At 40.0% G+C, this 18,357-nt stretch overlaps 1 protein-coding gene across 1 annotated transcript in view; it reads left to right on the top strand.

Moving 5' to 3' along the window:
* The window catches only part of Asb3 (ankyrin repeat and SOCS box containing 3), a 95,178-nt gene that overhangs the window by 31,626 nt on the left and 45,195 nt on the right, over window positions 1-18,357 (top strand). The window contains exon 3 of the mRNA XM_028776903.1: window positions 11,167-11,325. Coding sequence (XP_028632736.1) covers window positions 11,167-11,325 — 159 coding nt within the window. The remainder of the gene's footprint in view (window positions 1-11,166; window positions 11,326-18,357) is intronic.

Here is an 18,357-nt window from a genome sequence, read left to right as displayed (position 1 = left end):
CTCAGAAAGCTGCTAGCTTTGTGTGGGGCCCAGAACAGGAGAAGGCTCTTTAACAGGTCCAGGCTGCTGTGCAGGCCGCTCTACCACTTGGACCATATCATCCAGTAGACCCAATGGTACTTGAGGTGTCAGTGGCAGATAGGGTTGCTGTTTGGAGCCTCTGGCAGGCCCCTGTAGGTGAATCACAGAAGACAGCTTTGGGATTTTGGAACAAAGCTCTATCATCATCTGTAGACAACTATTCTCCCTTTGACAAACAGCTCTTGGCCTGCTATTAGGCCTTAGTGGAAACTGAACATTTGACAATAGGACACCAAGTTACCATGCGACCTGAACTGCCCATCATGATCTGGGTGTTATCAGACCCTCCAAGTCATAAAGTAGGACAGTAGCAGCAGTCTATGATCACGTGGAAGTGGTATACACGTGATCAGGCCTGAGCAGGCCCTGAAGGCACAGCAAGTTACGTGAAGAAGTTGCTCAAATGCCTATGGTTTCCACTCTTGTTACAATGCCATCTGCTGCTAAGCATGCGTCTATAGCCTCATGGGGCGTTCCTTATGATCGGCTGACTGAAGAAGAGGAGACGAGGACCTGGTTTACTGATGGCTCTGCATGTTAAACAGGCACCACCCAGAAGCGGACAGCTGCAGCGTTACAACCCCTTTCTAGGACAACCCTGAAAGATACAGGGGAAGGAAAATCTTGGTTAGAACTTCGGGCAATACACATGGTATTGCAGTTTGTTTGGAAGAAGAAATGGTCAGATGTGGGCTGGGGAGATGGCTCAGTGGTTAAGAGCACTGACTGCTCTTCCAGAGGTCCTGAGTTCATTTCCCAGCAACCACATGGTGGCTCACAACCATCTGTAATGGGGTCTGATGCCCTCTTCTGGTGTGTCTGAAGACAGCTACAATGTACTCACATATAATAAATAAATAAATTAAAAAAAAAAAGAAATGGTCAGATGTACGATTGTTCACTGACTCATGGGCTGTAGCCAATGGATTGGCTGTATGGTCAGGGACTTGGAAAGATCACGATTGGAAAATTGTTGAGAAAGACATCTGGGAAAGAAGTATGTGGATAGATCTCTCCAAGTGGGCAAAGGATGTGATGATATTTGTGTCCCATGTAAATGGTCACCAGAAGATGACTTCAGCTGAGGTGGAGTTCAATAATCAAGTGGGTAAGATGACCTGTTGTGTGGACAGTCAGCCTCTGTCCCCAGCTGTCCCTGTCATTGCTCAATGGGCACATGAACAAAGTGGCCATGGTGGCCAAGATGGAGGTTATGCTCAACAACACGGACTTCACTCACCAAGGCTGACCTGGCTACAGCTGCTGCTGAGTGCCAGATTTGCCAACAGCAGAAACCAACACTGAGCCCCAGATATGGCACCATTCCTCAAAGTGACCAGCCAGCAACAGGTGGGAGGTTGATTACATTGTACCACTTCTTCCGTGGAAAGGCCATTTGTCCTTACTGGAGTAGATACTTATTCTGGTTATGGACTTGCCTTTCCTGCATGTAATGCTTTTGCCAAAACCACCATCCATAGACTGACAGAATGCCTTATCCATTGTCTAAGTATTCCAGACAGTATTGCTTCTAACCAAGGAACTCACTTCACAGCCAAAGAACTGTGACAGTGGGCCCACGATCATGGAATCCACTGGTCTTACCATGTTCTCCACCATCCTGAAGCAGCTTGTCTGATAGAAAAATGGAATGGCCTTTTACTACTACTACTACTGTTGTTGTTGTTGTTGTTGTTGTTTTTGGGTGTATGGCTAAGAGTGGTGTTGCTGAATCTTGAGGTAGATTGATTTCTGTCTTACTGAGGAACCACTACACTTCATAATGGCTGTACAAGTTTGCATTCCGACCAGAAATCCATGATAAATCCCTTTACTCTACATTGTCCCCAGCATGAGGTGTCACTTGTTTTATTGATCTTACCTATTCTGATGCGTGTAAGATAAAAATCTTAAAATAGCTTTTATATATGTAACCCTGAAGAACATTTCTTTGTGTTTTCAGTCGTTTGAGTTTCTACTTTGAGAATTCTAAGAAGTAAAGGGGAGAGGTGATTCAACAGCTCAGTGGGTTAGGCGCTTGCCACCAAGCCTTTTGTTCTGAATTTGATCTCAGGTGCCATAATTAGGAAGGAGAAAACTGATTCCTTCAAATTGTTCTCTGACCTCCATACATATGCCTTTTTTTTCTTTTTCTTTACATCATAGATAAATAGATTTGTACAATAGTGTTTTTTCTTTTCTTTTTTTCTCTTTTGTAATGCTAGGGACCAAATCCCAGGGCCACATGCTAGTCAGATGGTGCTCTTTTACTGAACTGCACCCCTAGCCCCATGTCCCAAGTTTTGTTTCCTTTAGTAAATGTATGTGTATTGAAATTGTACCAGTAGTTTGTACTTAAGGGGTGATAATTAATCTCTAGTTTTATGGGATGAATCTCTACATAAATTATTATTAGGGAGGGAAACTCCCTAGTGCTGGGGATTGAAACCTGGACCTTATACATGGTAGGCCAGTGCTCTGACAACTTAATTAAATCTCCACCCCTGGGATTTTTGTTTGAGTGATTTATCTCTTCTCATCATTCATTCAATCGTTCGTCCACTTGTGTATATATGGACTCAGGGATACTGGTTGTGTACTTTGGATTATAGCTTTATACAGTGTTATTGTTGTTGTCTTATTGGCTAGGTAGGCTTCAGTGTCTTTTCAAAATACTTGATTTTTCTTTTCTGAGTGTTCTTTTACTTTGTGACCCTATAAACATGCTTCAGGTTCATTTTATATATTCTTAGACCCAATGCTGGAATCAGCCATTTTTATGAGACCTTGTTTCTTTTATTGGAAAGTTATTTTCTAAACCAAGATCTGGGGACTGAATACCACTGGTATGTGATTGCTTTTAAGCCCTTTCTGGAATTAGAAAATGAAATTATGGATTATAACTCATACACACACACACATATATTGCTTAATTATAGTTATTTCTGTATATTGTTAGTACTTTTAAATGGTTTTGTGCCAATGTCTGGACTGTGAAGTAGAAACTTCTAACCAGAAAAAGTCAATTTGGGGCACACAGGTGAAAGGATGTTTTCCTTAAGCAGACACGTGAAAGGATGTTTTGTATAGCAAACACATGAAAGGATACATAATGTTTAGAAGGAATAGAAATATGACCCCACAGACAGTGGTAGGTAGAACATTGGTTTGCCTTGTTCCACCTCACTTCGCTGATGACACCCATTTATTGGTTTGGCTTACATTACAATGCTGAGCTCTGCTTATGGTGACTTCATAGTGAGAAACCTGCCAAAGAACTTCTTGTGATGTTCCTGTGGCTTCTTGCCACTTTTGTGGACTTGGCTGGTTGGGGAGCCTTGCAGTTTCTTTTGTATTGAACTGCCCTTGCTGATTTATGTGTTGTGGCCGTTGACTGGACTAGATTGTAGCTGTTGGTTTGTGTGTAGTGTCTGCCAAGTGAAATGGACTGCAGCTGTTGATTCCTGTGTGGTGTTTGCTACTGGATTGAACCGCTGACAATAAAGATTGAAATTGCCCCCTAAGAAATATTCGTAAACAGGTCTACTTTCCCCATATCCTAATAACTTTTCTTTTCCAATACCTCTGGTGGGTGGTGACTAGAGGAGAGGTTGAACACTTTTTAAAGTAGGATGAGAATACTTTTTTGCCTACAGGATTGTAAACTAGAATTGCATTCTAGATTCATTCTGGCTCTTCTAGTGCTTAAATGAAACCTCGGTTTCCAGCAAATCTACAGTACATTGTTTGATGTAGTCTGTACATAAATATAGTTTTAGAATTGTTCATCTCTATCTTATAAAAAAAGAAACCCAACCCACTATTGACTACTATACAGTTACATATTATTTATAGTCATAAAATTTTCAAAAGTATGTAGGACCTTAATTTGCCCCTTCCTTCTTACAGAGTTTATATATTTTAAATACAACTAGATTCTTATTGTCACAGTCTATATTCTTTTTTTTTATTCCTCCTTCCTTCTACATAGTTGATTTAAAAAACAAGAGGCCATTGATATGGTTTTGCTATCTAGTCTGATGCCCTGTTTGATCCGTGACCCCCCAAGTTGTTCTTTGATCTTCGCATGAATGCTATGCACATGCATGTACACATGAATGTACACATGAATGTACACGTGGATGTACACATGGATGTACACATGGATGTACATGTGGATGTACACATGAATGTACACGTGGATGTACACATGGATGTACACATGAATGTACACGTGAATGTACACATGGATGTACGGATGCATGTACGCATGGATGTACACATGCATGTACACATGCATGTACACATGCACACATGCGTCTAAATGTTACAGTGTAAAAATTTAAATGGATGGATTTAATCCTCCTTTCCTTCAGTATTGGAGCACATCCTTCCTTCTTCCCCACCTGCCTTGGCCTAGACATCCTTGTCAGATATCGTGTCTGAGTCTCCTCTTGGCGCTTTCCTTTGGAGGTGCTTTCTTCTTTGTGCTTCTAGCAGTAGCCACATTATTTTGCTTTTTCCAACTTTTAAGGAATGGTTTTTATTGCACAAAAACCCTATGTTCCTCTTCATATTAGTCCTCTTTTATTTTTTGTCTCCTGAGTTCTTTTGTTATTTTTACCTTCCTTACCTATTATCAGCAACCAGAGTCACTTTATCAAGTTTAAAACTAACAAGTAGTTCTAGCAACAATTTTTTTTAAATCATATTATATTTTCTTTTTTTTTTTTTTTTTATGGTTTTTCGAGACAGGGTTTCTCTGTGTAGCCCTGGCTGTCCTGGAACTCACTCTGTAGACCAGGCCGGCCTCAAACTCAGAAATCTGCCTGCCTCTGCCTCCCAAATTAGAATTTTCATCTTCAATTAACTCCTAAGCTTTTTGTCAATTGTTTGTAACTGTTTAGTAACTGTTTCTTTGAAATGTTTTTTCTTTCTTTTATAAGCACAATCTTCGTTAACTACTAAATAATGATCTTAAATTAGAAAAGGATTATACAAGGGCTGGGAAGACAGATGATAAAGTACTTGTTTCAGGGCTTACCACAGAGAAATAGACAGAACAGTATAAAGAGTTGATGCTTTCGTAGCTCTAATATTTTGAAGCTTATTATAAATCTAAAGGTTTTTGTGTCTTTTATTTGGGAACAATATAGTCTAAGTTGGTAGAAACCCCTAATAAATAGATAAGGTAACAAGGAGGTGAAGAAAACTCCCCATAATAATAATAACTACAGCAAATTGGTGTCAAACGTGGGTGAGAAATTACTTATAACCTAAGTTAAAATTTCATATATCCTAGGTAAAAGGCATGTTGTTCCTTTACAATAGAAGCCAAAAGGGCATTGGGTGAGGGATGGGAGGTGGGAGATGGACAACATTTCCTTTATTTTTTACCAGTCCACCACAAAGAAGGACTGGTAAGGTAATATCACATTCAGAACCCCAATAAGTCTCATAATTGAGAACAGCAAGAGTTCAAACTAGCTCCCAACCAGGTGGTGCACAATCTTCTACTAAGAGGACCATGACAACCAGTCACATAGCATAGAATCTGGACTTCTCCATGCTAATGAGGTATCTAGATAGGCCTCGAGTGTTTAACCAATGAGCTTTCCTTTCTGGGCATCCCTTCCTACAAAATGAATAAAACAGCTGGGACAAGCAAGAACTGTCTCCTTCATCAAGGACCACCACAGGGGAAGCCTTCCTCACACAGGAGCCATGGCTAAGTCTTGGCACTCACTTGGAGCTAAGTGGGATTCTGCCCTGTCCTGCAGACTCCCATTCCCAACTCCTCGAGGTCCCCAGTGGGAAGTACACTGGAGGATGACGACCAATGTTCTCAACTCCATGAGGTTCCCAGTGGCATCTGGGTACCCAGGAGTTTGAGAACCACAGCATCTGTCTCAGCCCCTGCTGTTTCTCACCTAGAGAAATATGGGTTGGAACACCTATCTTAGACTGTGTTTTGCCTTCCCTGAGTGGCATGTTGGCACCCAAGTGGCAAGGAAAAAACACAGCCTAATGTCCCTGCATTTTGCCTCTACTGAGCTGTGCATCGGTGGGGTTTGAACACCTCAGCAGCAAGGTGGAAATGCAGACTCACAAATATATATCACTGTAGAGAAGGCTATTTGGACTCCACACAGTCTTGCTTTGATTTGTCAACATAAAATGATTATATGTTCAATGATAATGATGATATTTTATATACTCCTTGAAAAAAGTAAAAATGGAGCAGACCTGAATGAAAAGGGGCTGCCAGATTGGATCAGTTTATACTTACACTTCAAACTTCTGGACAAAAGGTATATTATGTTGGGAGAGAGGCTTTCAGTTTGTGTCAACAGAAAAGAAGAAAAGGCTTTGGGGATCCAATCCATACTGTTAAGGATCAGATTTGATAGAGGGAGGCCTCTAGAAGATCATGGCTACAGACAGGAGGAAAAGAAAAATCGAAAGGCCCAAAATGTCATAACAGATGTGTCATAACACCCCCCTATTGAAACTACTCTGAAACTGACTGGGACGTGTATATGTCTCCAGCAAGAACTTCAGCTGTACATAGCCAATGGATTGTGTTCCTCAAAGTCCCCGTAGTTCTCAAGACTCATCATGCTATCCTTTCATATGGCATAGATAAAAATTTATATTGCAGTTTTGGTTACAATACAAACTAGCTCAAGAAAGAGCAGGTTTTTCACCTGCTCAAACAAAGAACAAAAATTTGATTTTTATCTGATCTATGTACATTTCATATCCCCTACGTTGTTATTACAAAAATGCGTGTTACATTTAATAGTTCATATATTTTAAGAACAAAAGGACCAAATGCCAATAGCTTGGAATGGGATCTAATGAGGTTCATCCTGGAAGATGCTGAGACTCTGACATCCTTGTTCCACCAACTTTGTCCAGCCTGACAGACTGATTCATCTAGAACTTTATAAATATCTAAACCTTCACAGCATCCAAAGAGTAGACAAGAAATGTCACAGCTGGCTTTCTTAAGACTTAACCATTTTTCCAATTTTCTTGGGCCCCCAAAGAGAAATCTTATGCCCCAAATTAGCAGGAAGCAATTTCAAAAAGACCATCATCCGAGTCCCTTAGGTTGAAGTGGATAGTTTTGGTCATTTTATGAGTTATGGATATATTGTCATTTAAAGGGATAGTTACAAAATAGTTATGGTCTTGGAAAGGTAGGAAACAATAAGGGGCTTAGACCCAAGGACATCTCTCCTTTCCTCTTCTCTAACCTTTTTTCTTAGATAAAAGAAAGAAGGTTGAGAAGAAAAGGGGGGTATAGAGATATCATATAGGAAGAATAGTATAAAAGGGTAGATTATGAATCTACTCTTCAATTTAGCTATTACTATTTTCAAATGTCATTTTTGTTTACATTAATATGGATTGTTGTATATTGATACAGGTTTAAGGTTTTCATTGGTATAAATCTTTGTATTTTGATACAAAGCTTAAGGTTGATTTTGGTACTTCATAACTTATATATGTTTCAACACTTGTATAGCTATTGTGCCCGTGCAACTCATTTAAAAATATAAGGTTTAGTCCTAGTCCTTTTAACAGCTGCTATTGTAAACTGTTAGGAATGGTTAAGAAATGCAATGTAATAGTCACACAGTCAAACTCATGGTCATATCAGATACTAGTCTACAGCATCACATGGTTGAGCAGATAATAAATATCTAGAAACAAGCAACATTTGTTTGTTCAGATATACTATGAATAGATAGATGGTCTTCAGAAACCTCAGAGATTCGGATTATGGCATTTAAAGATGTTTTTACTAATGTAAGGCCTTCTTGACATTGAGACATGTCAGCTCCTGGCAGCACCCCATTTGACTTCAGAAAAAAAAAAAAAAAGGTTGAGCATTGAAGAATCTCCATTAGGAGATGATTTCTAATGTAGCAAGCTGCCACTTGGCAAAGAAAATGCCTTATTCCCTCTGCAGACAGAATGCTGTCCAAAATGGGCAAATAAACACAGGCAAAGTGTACTGCTGAACTCTGCCAAGACAGAGTAAGCAAATACTTCATATTTCCTGCTTCATAAAAATGTCTGTCAGATACACTAGGCCAGTAGGCTAAAGATGGATACACCAGTCTTACAGAGACAGTTCTGGGCAATTCTGATCAGGAAGCCATTTCTCTGTCTTTTCTATAGCCTTGGAAGCTGCTTGTCTGTATGTTCTACTTACTCAGGTACTATTGATTCCTTCTCGGGTCTCTGATGGGGTTGAAAATCAGATAGATAGTCTTACATTTAAACTTTAATTATAAGTGGTCTAAGAAAATATTTTGGAGTCTTAAGTTATTTTAAGGATGATAAAGGTTAGAGGGTCTAGAGGGTGTTTTATGAAGGTTGGAGGAAATTATAAATGGTGTTTTAAGGATGGCAATGATAAGTTATAAAAGAGAATGTAAATGCTTAAGATGATAATGAGAAAATGATTTATGTACAGATCTCTAAACTAACCAAGACAGCATAGATAGAATACTTTCTTCTAAGTTGTGAAATATAAGTAGACTGGACTTTTGTGAATATAAATATTACACCATAGATTTTTATAATTATGTCACAATTGTTCCTACTGTATGTTGTTTATTATTGTAAGAGAAAAAGGTCTTTTTATTTTTATTTTTTGGTTTGGTTTTTTCCGAGACAGGGTTTCTCTGTGTAGCCCTGGCTGTCCTGGAACTCACTCTGTAGACCAGGCTAGCCTCAAACTCAGAAATCCGCCTGCCTCTGCCTCCCAAGTGCTGGGATTAAAGGCACAACCACAGCCCAGCCAAAAAAGGTCTTTTTATTTAGACAAAAAGAGGGAAATGTAGGAGGTTGATCTGGTATCACTATGTATTCGAATGCTAACTTCTGGCCCATGAGATCTGGTTGCATTCTGTATAAACCCCACCCCCACAGTTACCTGGCAACAGCCAGGTAGGCCTGGCCTACTATAAAAGGGGCTACTTGCCCCCTTCTCCTCTTGCTCTCTTGTTCTTGCTCTTGTGCTCTCTTGATCCCCCTGTCCCCCTTGCCTCTCCTCCTTCACTTCCCCCTCTCTCCACATGCTCATGGCCGGCCTTTACTTCTCTACTCTCTTCCTCACTCTCAGCCTCTACTACCCTCTTAACTCTCCTCCTCATACCCTGAATAAACTCTATTCTATACTATACTGCTGTATGACTGGTCCCTTAGGGGAAGAGATGCCTCGACATATACCCCCTGAGACATCCCCTTCCCCCATACCTCAACACACACCCATAGAACATATCTCATATCTCTTTATCTTTATATAAACATATCACCCCTGATGAGGAGATCCTCACATACACCAAATAATGTAAACCTTGCTATGCGCAAGTTATCCCTGATGGGTCAGTAAAGATGCCTACAGCCTGGGCTGGGGAGAAGAGAGTGAGATGTAATCAAGGTTCCCGGGCTTGAGATCTGAGGCAGGACACAGTAGGAAATGGGGAAGATGGGGTGGAGGAGGAAGAGGAGGAGGAGAAGGAGGAGAAAAAGGAGGGGGGGAAGAAGAAGAAGAAGAAGAAGGAGAAGAAAGCAGCAGCGGCAGCAATTGAGAATGTTCCTGAGACACAACGGCAGAGACCATATACTCAACTAAAAGCCAACTTGTATCATCTGTCTCCTGCTCTATCCTCTCTTTGACAGAGGAAAGACAGCTGTCACACTCAGGAGATAAAAACCTCCATTACTAGCAGACTAAAGGTTTCAGTCCTCACTTGGGGCTCACACAGGGACAAATTAGGTTCCCACAGAGATTTTAGGATCAAGCAAGTCCTGCTTCAAATTCTCGCCGTCACTGAAGCCACTGTTTGATAGGAGATCGGACATTGTAATCCCGCAGTTTGTTTTATCAGCTATTAAATTGAGAACATTTTAGTCTTACACTCAGATTTCTCCTGAGAATGGAGCATAAAGCAAGCTATGCTGTGATTTGCACCCAACAGTCGAGCTCCTTTTTGTGCGTTCCCTTTCTCAGAGAAGATAAATGGTGTCCTGAGGATAATACTTGATAATCCTGTCATCTGGCCCCTGGACAGTGTTAACATATGTGTATCATTCCCTTTTCCTCACACATGTGCACGTGTGAAGTTGGATTAAAAACTGAATAGAAGGAAGTAGTTCTAGAGATTTTTCTCATTGAAAATTGTAAATAAATTTGGAAATAAAATCACATTCATTAATATTTCACTAAGTCTTGCTTAAGCAAATCTTTGACAGTGTATCTAAATCAAACCTTGCCTTTCAGCTCTTGCCACTCCCCTCTTCTGCTCCACAACAAGTTAGAGTTGTAAAACCTGAAGTTGTGTGAGAATTCGGAGTGGTAGTGAGAAAACTCAAGAAAACAGACAAGAGTCCTGTGATGTCAGCTTTTTGTTTTGTTTTGTTTTTTTGGTTTTTGGTTTGGTTTGGTTTTTCGAGACAGGGTTTCCCTGGCTGTCCTGGAACTCACTCTGTAGACCAGGCTAGCCTCGAACTCTCGAACTAAGAAATCCGCCTGCCTCTGCCTCCCAAGTGCTGGGATTAAAGGCGTGCGCCACTACCGCCTGGCGTCAGTTTCTTTAGAACTTGGAATTGTGTTTGTGCTCCTCCCAGGTTTAGTGGATAGGATTGAATTTACTTCAGATTATTTATTACAACTCTTTATTGCCCCTATGGAAAAATATGTTTTTACCATGTGTGGCTTGTCTTGTAATTGTACATTAGCATGACTCTTCTCAACCCTGAGAATATTGTCTGACTATCTGATGCTATGAACAAAGTTGGCTGTTGCATGAAACTTTAGTCCTCCTTGTTTATCAGCCACTTTCTCCTAGGTCCCAATGCCACGAGAGTGGTAACATTACTTGAGCATAGTTTCTGTGGCAAGAATGCCAAAGGGCTGTTCACACTGGAGTCCTTCCTCAAAGAACTGTCCCTTGACTCACTGGTACTTTACTGTTTCATTCAATTTCTCAACAGTCTTTGTTCTTCATGCCCAAGAAGTAGGACTGATACTCTTTTGGCTAATGGGTTTCCCTTCTTCCACAGATTCATCTGAAAACTACATTAAGACAAAGACATTTGAGGGCTTCTGTGCATTACATCTTGCTGTGAGTCAAGGACATTGGAAAATCACACAGATTCTTTTGGAAGCTGGAGCAGATCCTAATGCGACCACTTTAGAAGAGACCACACCATTGTTTTTAGGTGATGTATACTATTTTTGGTACAGATGTACTTTAAAAATGTTTTTTGTTAGAGAAACTTACAGGATGTTTCTTCCTTTGGTTTTTGAAACTGAAAAGCTATTTTTAAAGATTCTTTTCTGTTTTTCTACCTTTGGGTGTAGTAGTATTTGGGACTCAAAATTTTTGTTTTGTTTTGTTTTGTTTTGTTTTTCGAGACAGGGTTTCTCTGTATAGCCCTGGGTGTCCTGGAACTCACTCTGTAGACCACGCTGGCCTCGAACTCAGAAATCCACCTGCCTGTGCTGGGATTAAAGGCATGTGCCACCATCGCCCGGCCGAAAATGTTTATTCAAAGCTGCAAAACTCATTGTGAATTGAAACTGCCCTCTTGCCCAAGGCAGTGCTGAAGACCAATGATGTTTTACTGGAGCAGCCACTGCAAAGTTATCTACAAGGTCTTGTGTGCTTTTTATTAGTATTAAAGGATTAAGGTTCCATGGAAGGAATCATTATTTGTTGCCTGTGGATCATAAGTCAAACTTCTACTGTGAGGAACTTTTAATTCCTTAAGAATCACAGCCAAATGCTAAGTTGTCCTATTCCAGTAACAATATTCTTTCTTTTTATTCTGTCCTTATATATGGTTCTCTTCAGATTTTAGGAACATATTTTCCCCATAAGATTGACTGAGACACGAGGAAATTCAAAGGATGCCTTTGAAGTAGAATCAGTTTATCTAGTCTCCAGTTTTGGTCCTACCGTATATAATTTGTATGGCCACTCATTTATTATATCCCTGCTGCTTCATTTATAACATGAAAGTATTCTATCTATCTAGACTTTGTTATTCACATGAGAATAAAATATCTGCAGAAAAGCTTTTGTGAATATAAAAGATTTGTTTAAACATTTCCTGTATGGTAAAGTTCACTTTAGAGGTGCGTGTGTGTGTGTGTCTTACACCTGCGTGTCAGAGCCTCTGCATATATAGAGAAGATGTTGGGCATCCTGTCCGTCACTTACACCTGCGTGTCAGAGCCTCTGCATATATAGAGAAGGTGTTGGACATCCTGCTCCGTCATTTTCTACATTATCTATTTGACACAGACTTGTCTTACTAAACCTTAGTCATTCTGTCTCTGCCACCAAACCTCTGAGGTCACTGGTGCACAGCCATGCCTGGGGTTTTATGTAGGTGCTGGAAATTTGAATTCAGGGCCTGGCACTTGTGCAGCAAGCACTCTTAGCTGCTGAGCCGTCTCCTCAGCTCCAGTTTAAGACTTGAGAGTCAACGAGGCTTCAACATCATCTTCCACCTACAAATTACATCTTCCTGATTTTTGTTTTTGTTCTGTGACAGGGTCTCTCTATGTAGTTCATGAACTCCCTAGTGTGGCCTTGACCTAAAGGTGATCATCCTGTGTCTGCCTCCCAAGGGCTAGTGTTACAGGCATGTGGCTACCATACCAGTCTTCATGCCAGTTTTAATTTTTCATCCCCCAGTCCACCCGAGAGCCACTGATCTGTTGTTATTCCCTAGTTAACTTTTTACAGAATGTCATGGATATGTGGAACAATGTGTGAGATTCCTTATTTAAAAAAAAAAGAAAGACAAAACAAGATAGCATAATGCTTTTAGAATTCATCTATATTGTTGCAGATATTGATGCTCTATCTCTTTTATTGATGGATATAGAGGAATTTTAATCCAACAATATGGTTGCCTAGGCAAGGCATCACATATGAGAAGAACTTCTAGGTCTGTGTGATCCAACTGGAATGTAGACACACATCCCTTTAATCCCAAACAATGGCATCTAATCGAGGGGCAGACGAAGTGATGAATCAGAAAGATCTGACAGAATGAGTCACAGATAGGTTATGCCTAACTCTAAGGAGAACAGACAGGAAAGAGGATACTTAAGAGCAAAGATAGTGAGAGAGGGCAAGAGAGAGAGGGCAGGAGGGAGGGAAGGAGGAAGTGAGGAAGGGGGAGAGGGGTGTGAGTATTATGTGTGTATATGACAGTTTTACCAGGACAATTCTACAGGGGCAAGTTGCAGATAGAACAAGCTAGACACAGGTGAAGACAGAATCAGTCGGAGAATGAGAAGGAGCTAGAAGATTAGAATAGATTGCCAGAGTTAGCATGAGGCCAAGCAGAGCCTCATACTCTGAAAAACCAAGAGAAGCTGGACTGAGCCAGTCAGTTTAGAAGATTAGATTGTACAGAGGCTTGAAGCTTCTAGGCCTAGGCCTAGGGGTAGTTAGAACAGAGAAGGAAATGCTCTGGGCCCAGCCTAAGCTGTGTATTTGCACAGCTTGGGTATGGCTCTCATCTGAGGAAATAAAAGTGACATTTACAATGGGCAGTACTGTATTTCATCATATAGATGTACCATTCTTTACCCATTTGAATTGCCTTTAGTGTTTGGTGAATGTATAAATTTGGTATGAATATTTGTATTCAGCTTTGTGTGATTATGTTTTCATTTTTCTAGCTGAGCTGGGTATATTCTTACCTCTGGAGAACATTCTGGAGGATTTATAAGCTGCTGTGCCCTTTTCCATTCCTTTGATTCATATTTTAGAGTTTCAGTAGCTTCATATCCTCAACAGTTGGTATCCATAACTTTCACAGCTAAGTGATTCTTTGTGGGGTTTAATAGTGTCTCACTGTAGTTTTAGTTTGTATTTTTAAATAACCAGTGATAGTAGTTTCTCATATAATTATTTGTGCTATTTCCTTAATTAGATTATGGAAATAATTCTGCTACAAGTAATTCTCATATTTTTCACTCAGATTTGGGCTTTTACTACTATGTTTAAGCATTTTATTTTTTCTTTGTATCTTTCCATATTATTATCATTTTTCTAAACCCTTTTGAGATTAAGTTGTAGTGACAATGATTGATCCTGAGTTCTTCAGTACTTTAGTTTGAACTTCTTAAAAGCAATGAAAATTCATTTATTTAGGTAACTTCCATATGATGATCAAAATTAGGAAGTTAATGTTGATAAAGAACTGTGGTTTGTATATTTTACTTTTAAAAAGTTATGATTTTGTGTTTGTAGGTGTTTTGCCTTTATGTATATCTGTGTACCATGTGCATGCCTGGCACCTGTGGAGTCCAGAAGAGGCACTAGAGCTGGTGGTACAGATGGTTATGAACTGCCATGAGGGTGCTGGGAATTGATCCCACATTCCCTAGAAGAGCAGACAGTGTTATACTTAACCACTGAGCCATTTCTCCATCACCAAATACTATTATTTAATTTTCAGAGCTCTCTTTCAGATATTAAAATTGATTGTCAGTGTTTTTTATTTTTTATTTTTTTTAAACCAGGTTTCCCTGTATAGTCTTGGCTGTTTTGGAACTTGCTTTGTGGACCAGGCTGGCCTTGAGCTCAGAGATCCACCTGCCTCTGCTTCCCAAGTGCTGGGATTAAAGGTGTGCATCACCATCACCTTTGATTGTCAGTGCTCTTTATATTGAAAGAAGAAAGGCCAGTTGGCTAAGTATTAGTTGTTAACATTTGTGTGTCATGTTTCTTTGGCTTCCTGTGATTCTGAACAGACAATGGGGCCAGCATTACCTGCTACTCTTTATGTGTCATTTCCCCTGAGCCTCCTGTGGCTCTGAGCCACTTTTCCATCTCTTATGGCATTTACATTTTTGTTTTTGCAGGAATGCTGTTTAGGGTCTCTTGTTCCCTTTTCAAAGATGTCATGCTTTCTTGGATGTTTTAGGACTTGTTCTGAATGGCCAATTACTAGAACTGAGTCTGTTGCTAGAAGCCAGTAAGGATAAAACCAGGAGATCAAGTGGGTTGTGGGGCAGCATAGAGAGTTATGGAATCTTCCAAGGTGGTTGACTGGAAAAGTCAGCATCAGTGATTTGTTGAATATGATTGTGACTGAAAACAAGGCCAAGTATAGAAAGCCAGACCTTTGATCCTGTATGGAATGGAATTGCCTTCCATGGACAGAGCTTGTCAATGTTTTAATACAGGTGACTTTGCTTCTCTCACTCTTTCTCTCCCTCCCTCCCTCCTTCCTTCCCTCCCTACATCCTTCCATTCTTTCCTCCCACTTTTCCCTAAAAGATGTCTTATTCTACCCCTGGCTGGCCTGGCCTGGAACTCATAATGTATCTCAAGGCAATGAACTTCTGGCAGTCCTCTTGCCTCAGCTTCTAGAGTGCTGGGATAACAGACATGCTTCTCCATACTTGTATGGACTCCATACTTGTATGGAACTTTTCAGTTTGATGGCAAGACTTAACATGAGAACAGTGTATCAGATGGGAAATTCAGGAGACATCTACTGATTTTTCTTAGAATATCTGATTGCCTGCATACAGCTTAGGTTTATGTTTTAATAGAGTCCACACTTTCTCCTTTTCTTCCTTTCCTCTCTTCCCTTCTTTCTTCCTTTCTGACAGGTCTGTTTGGGCAGCCTAAGCTTCTCTCCATCTTCTGATGATCCTGTGGAATTGTAAGTGCTGGTCACAGGTGCATGCCCTCTTGTTTTGGTTCCTTATTTCATTTATTTATTTATTTATTTATTTATTTATTTATTTATTTATTTACCTTGTCTTTATTACTCATGTTTCTCTATCTTGATCTGTGTATACAGACAGTAAATATTCTTATCATATGTATATAAAAACTGCTTTTAAAAATACCCTTTTAAATACAATAGTTTATCATTGAAAACCCAGCTGATTATTTAGGAAATAAGTCTTTCTTCCTTATTTGTTCTAATTAAAGTTTTTGGTAAATTAGAGACTTGACCGTAATGTGACTTTATAGAACAATTCTTTTTTTTTGGTTTTTTTCGAGACAGGGTTTCTCTGTGTAGCCCTGGCTGTCCTGGAACTCACTCTGTAGACCAGGCTGGCCTCGAACTCAGAAATCCGCCTGCCTCTGCCTCCCCAAGTGCTGGGATTAAAGGCGTGCGCCACCACCACCCGGCTTCTTTAGTTCTTCATATATTTTGATATTACTTTTTTGTCAGATTTAGAATTTTGAAAATCTTTTCCCATTCTGTAGGCTGCTGTTTTGTTCTATTGACAGTTTGTTGCCTTACAGAACCTTTTCAGTTACATGAAGTGTCAGTTATTAATTGTTGATCTTAGTGTCTGAGCTATTGCTCTTATGTTCAGGAAGTTGTCTACTGAACCAATATATTCAAGGGTATTCCCAACATTCTCTTCTATAAATTTAGTGTTTTCAGTTTCGTGTTGAGATCTTTGACCACTTAGACTTGAGTTTTTTGCAGGGTGATAAATATGGATCTATTTGAAGTCTTTTAGTTGCAGACATACAACTAGACCCGGCCTGTGTGTTGAAAATGCTTTCTTTTTTCCATTGTATGGTTTTGGCTTCTTTGTCAAAAATCAGGTATCTATATGTGTGTCGGTTTATTTCTGTATGTTTGCTTTGATTCTGTTGTCAGTCTGTCTGTTTTTATGCCAATACCATGTGTTTGTTTTTTTTTTTTATTAATGCTCTGTAGTACAGCTTGAATCAGGGATCATGATACCTCCAGAAGTTTTTTTATTGTACAATGTTGTTTTAGCTATCCTGGGTTTTTTGTTTTTTTCATAATGAAGTTGAGAACTGCACTTTCAAGTTTTCTTAGGATTGTGTTGGATTTGGTGGGAATTGCTATGAATCTTTAGATTGCTTTGGTAAGATGGCCACGCTTACTATAGTAATCCTAGTAACCCATTGCTGCGGCCAGCCCCGGCTGTTCTTCTTTCTTGTTGGTTCCTCTTGAGGCAGTAGAGGAAAGAACATCTGTGGGTGTAAGACTTTTCTTAAGAGCTATTTAGGGTTGCTGTATAATGATACAGCATTTACTTATCTGAAGTTTAAGTCACTTTGCTGCAGTAGGTGACTTGCCTGTCTGAGTTCTTCTGAGGCAAGCAATTTGAGTCTCTGGCATTTAGCACCTCATCCTAAAGCAGTGGGAAATTAAGTAAAGGATTAATTGTTAGAGCCTTTTCCCTCTTATCCAGATTCCTCTCCCTGTTAGGCTGGGGGTTGGGGGGGGGATATTTGGAACAGTAAACTATTGAACCAGGAGAAGAGAATCATGCTTGCAGAAGAAAAATCTTTTACACAGGCAAATACAGATTAAACTTACATAATTCATATACAGATTCATGTGGACACATTCTTTTTTTTTTTTTAAAGATTTATTTATTTATTTTATGAATATACTGTAGCTGTCTTCAGACACACCAGAAGAGGGCATCCAATCTCATTACGGATGGTTATGAGCCACCATGTGGTTGCTGGGATTTGAACTTAGGACCTCTGGAAGAGCAGTCAGTGCTCTTAACCGCTGAGCCATCTCTCCAGCCCCAAGGAACCTAGAAGCCAAGAGTCTGGCAAGAGGAGGTGGAGGGGAGCCCCACAAGCGGGACCATCCAGCTCCCCTGTTCTTTCTAGTGTTAGAACACCTATGGAAACAAATCAGGAACTATCGCTTTTTTTTTTTTTTAATTTATTTAATTTAATGAGTACACTGTAGCTGTACTTCAGACACACCAGAAGAGGGCAGTAGAGAAGAAGCTACCATGTGGTTGCTGGAAATTGAACTCATGACCTCTGGAAGAACGGTCAGTGCTCTTAACCACTGAGCCATCTCCCATGCCCCCGTGTGGACACATTCTTAAATCTCCATTCAAACCACTTGGGCCCAGCATAGTATCTGATAATTGCATACTTACTATCTGATAGTTGCATACTTACTATCTGATAATTGCATGCTTACTATCTGATAGTTGCATACTCACATGTGTATACGGAGCAAAGACAAGCGCCAGGGCAGAACGAGCTCACTCATTCTGGATGAAAAGTGAGCTCCAGTCTTTATTGCACAGAGAAAGAAAAAGCCTCTACCCTTTTATTGCTAAGTGAATTAAAAACAAGTCTGTAAGAAGAAAGCTTTATTCTCTTTAGTAAGACTAAGCCTGCCTTGCTATTAGAGAAGCCCTGTTCTGTCCCAGTGTAGGGGAGCCCTGTTCTGTCCCAGTGT

The sequence above is a fragment of the Grammomys surdaster genome, unplaced genomic scaffold (genome assembly GCF_004785775.1).
Source record: "Grammomys surdaster isolate TR1022 unplaced genomic scaffold, NIH_TR_1.0 67, whole genome shotgun sequence".
Lineage (NCBI taxonomy): Eukaryota > Metazoa > Chordata > Mammalia > Rodentia > Muridae > Grammomys > Grammomys surdaster.
Note: the sequence above shows the minus strand (reverse complement) of the source record. Positions and strands in the feature narration are given on the sequence as shown.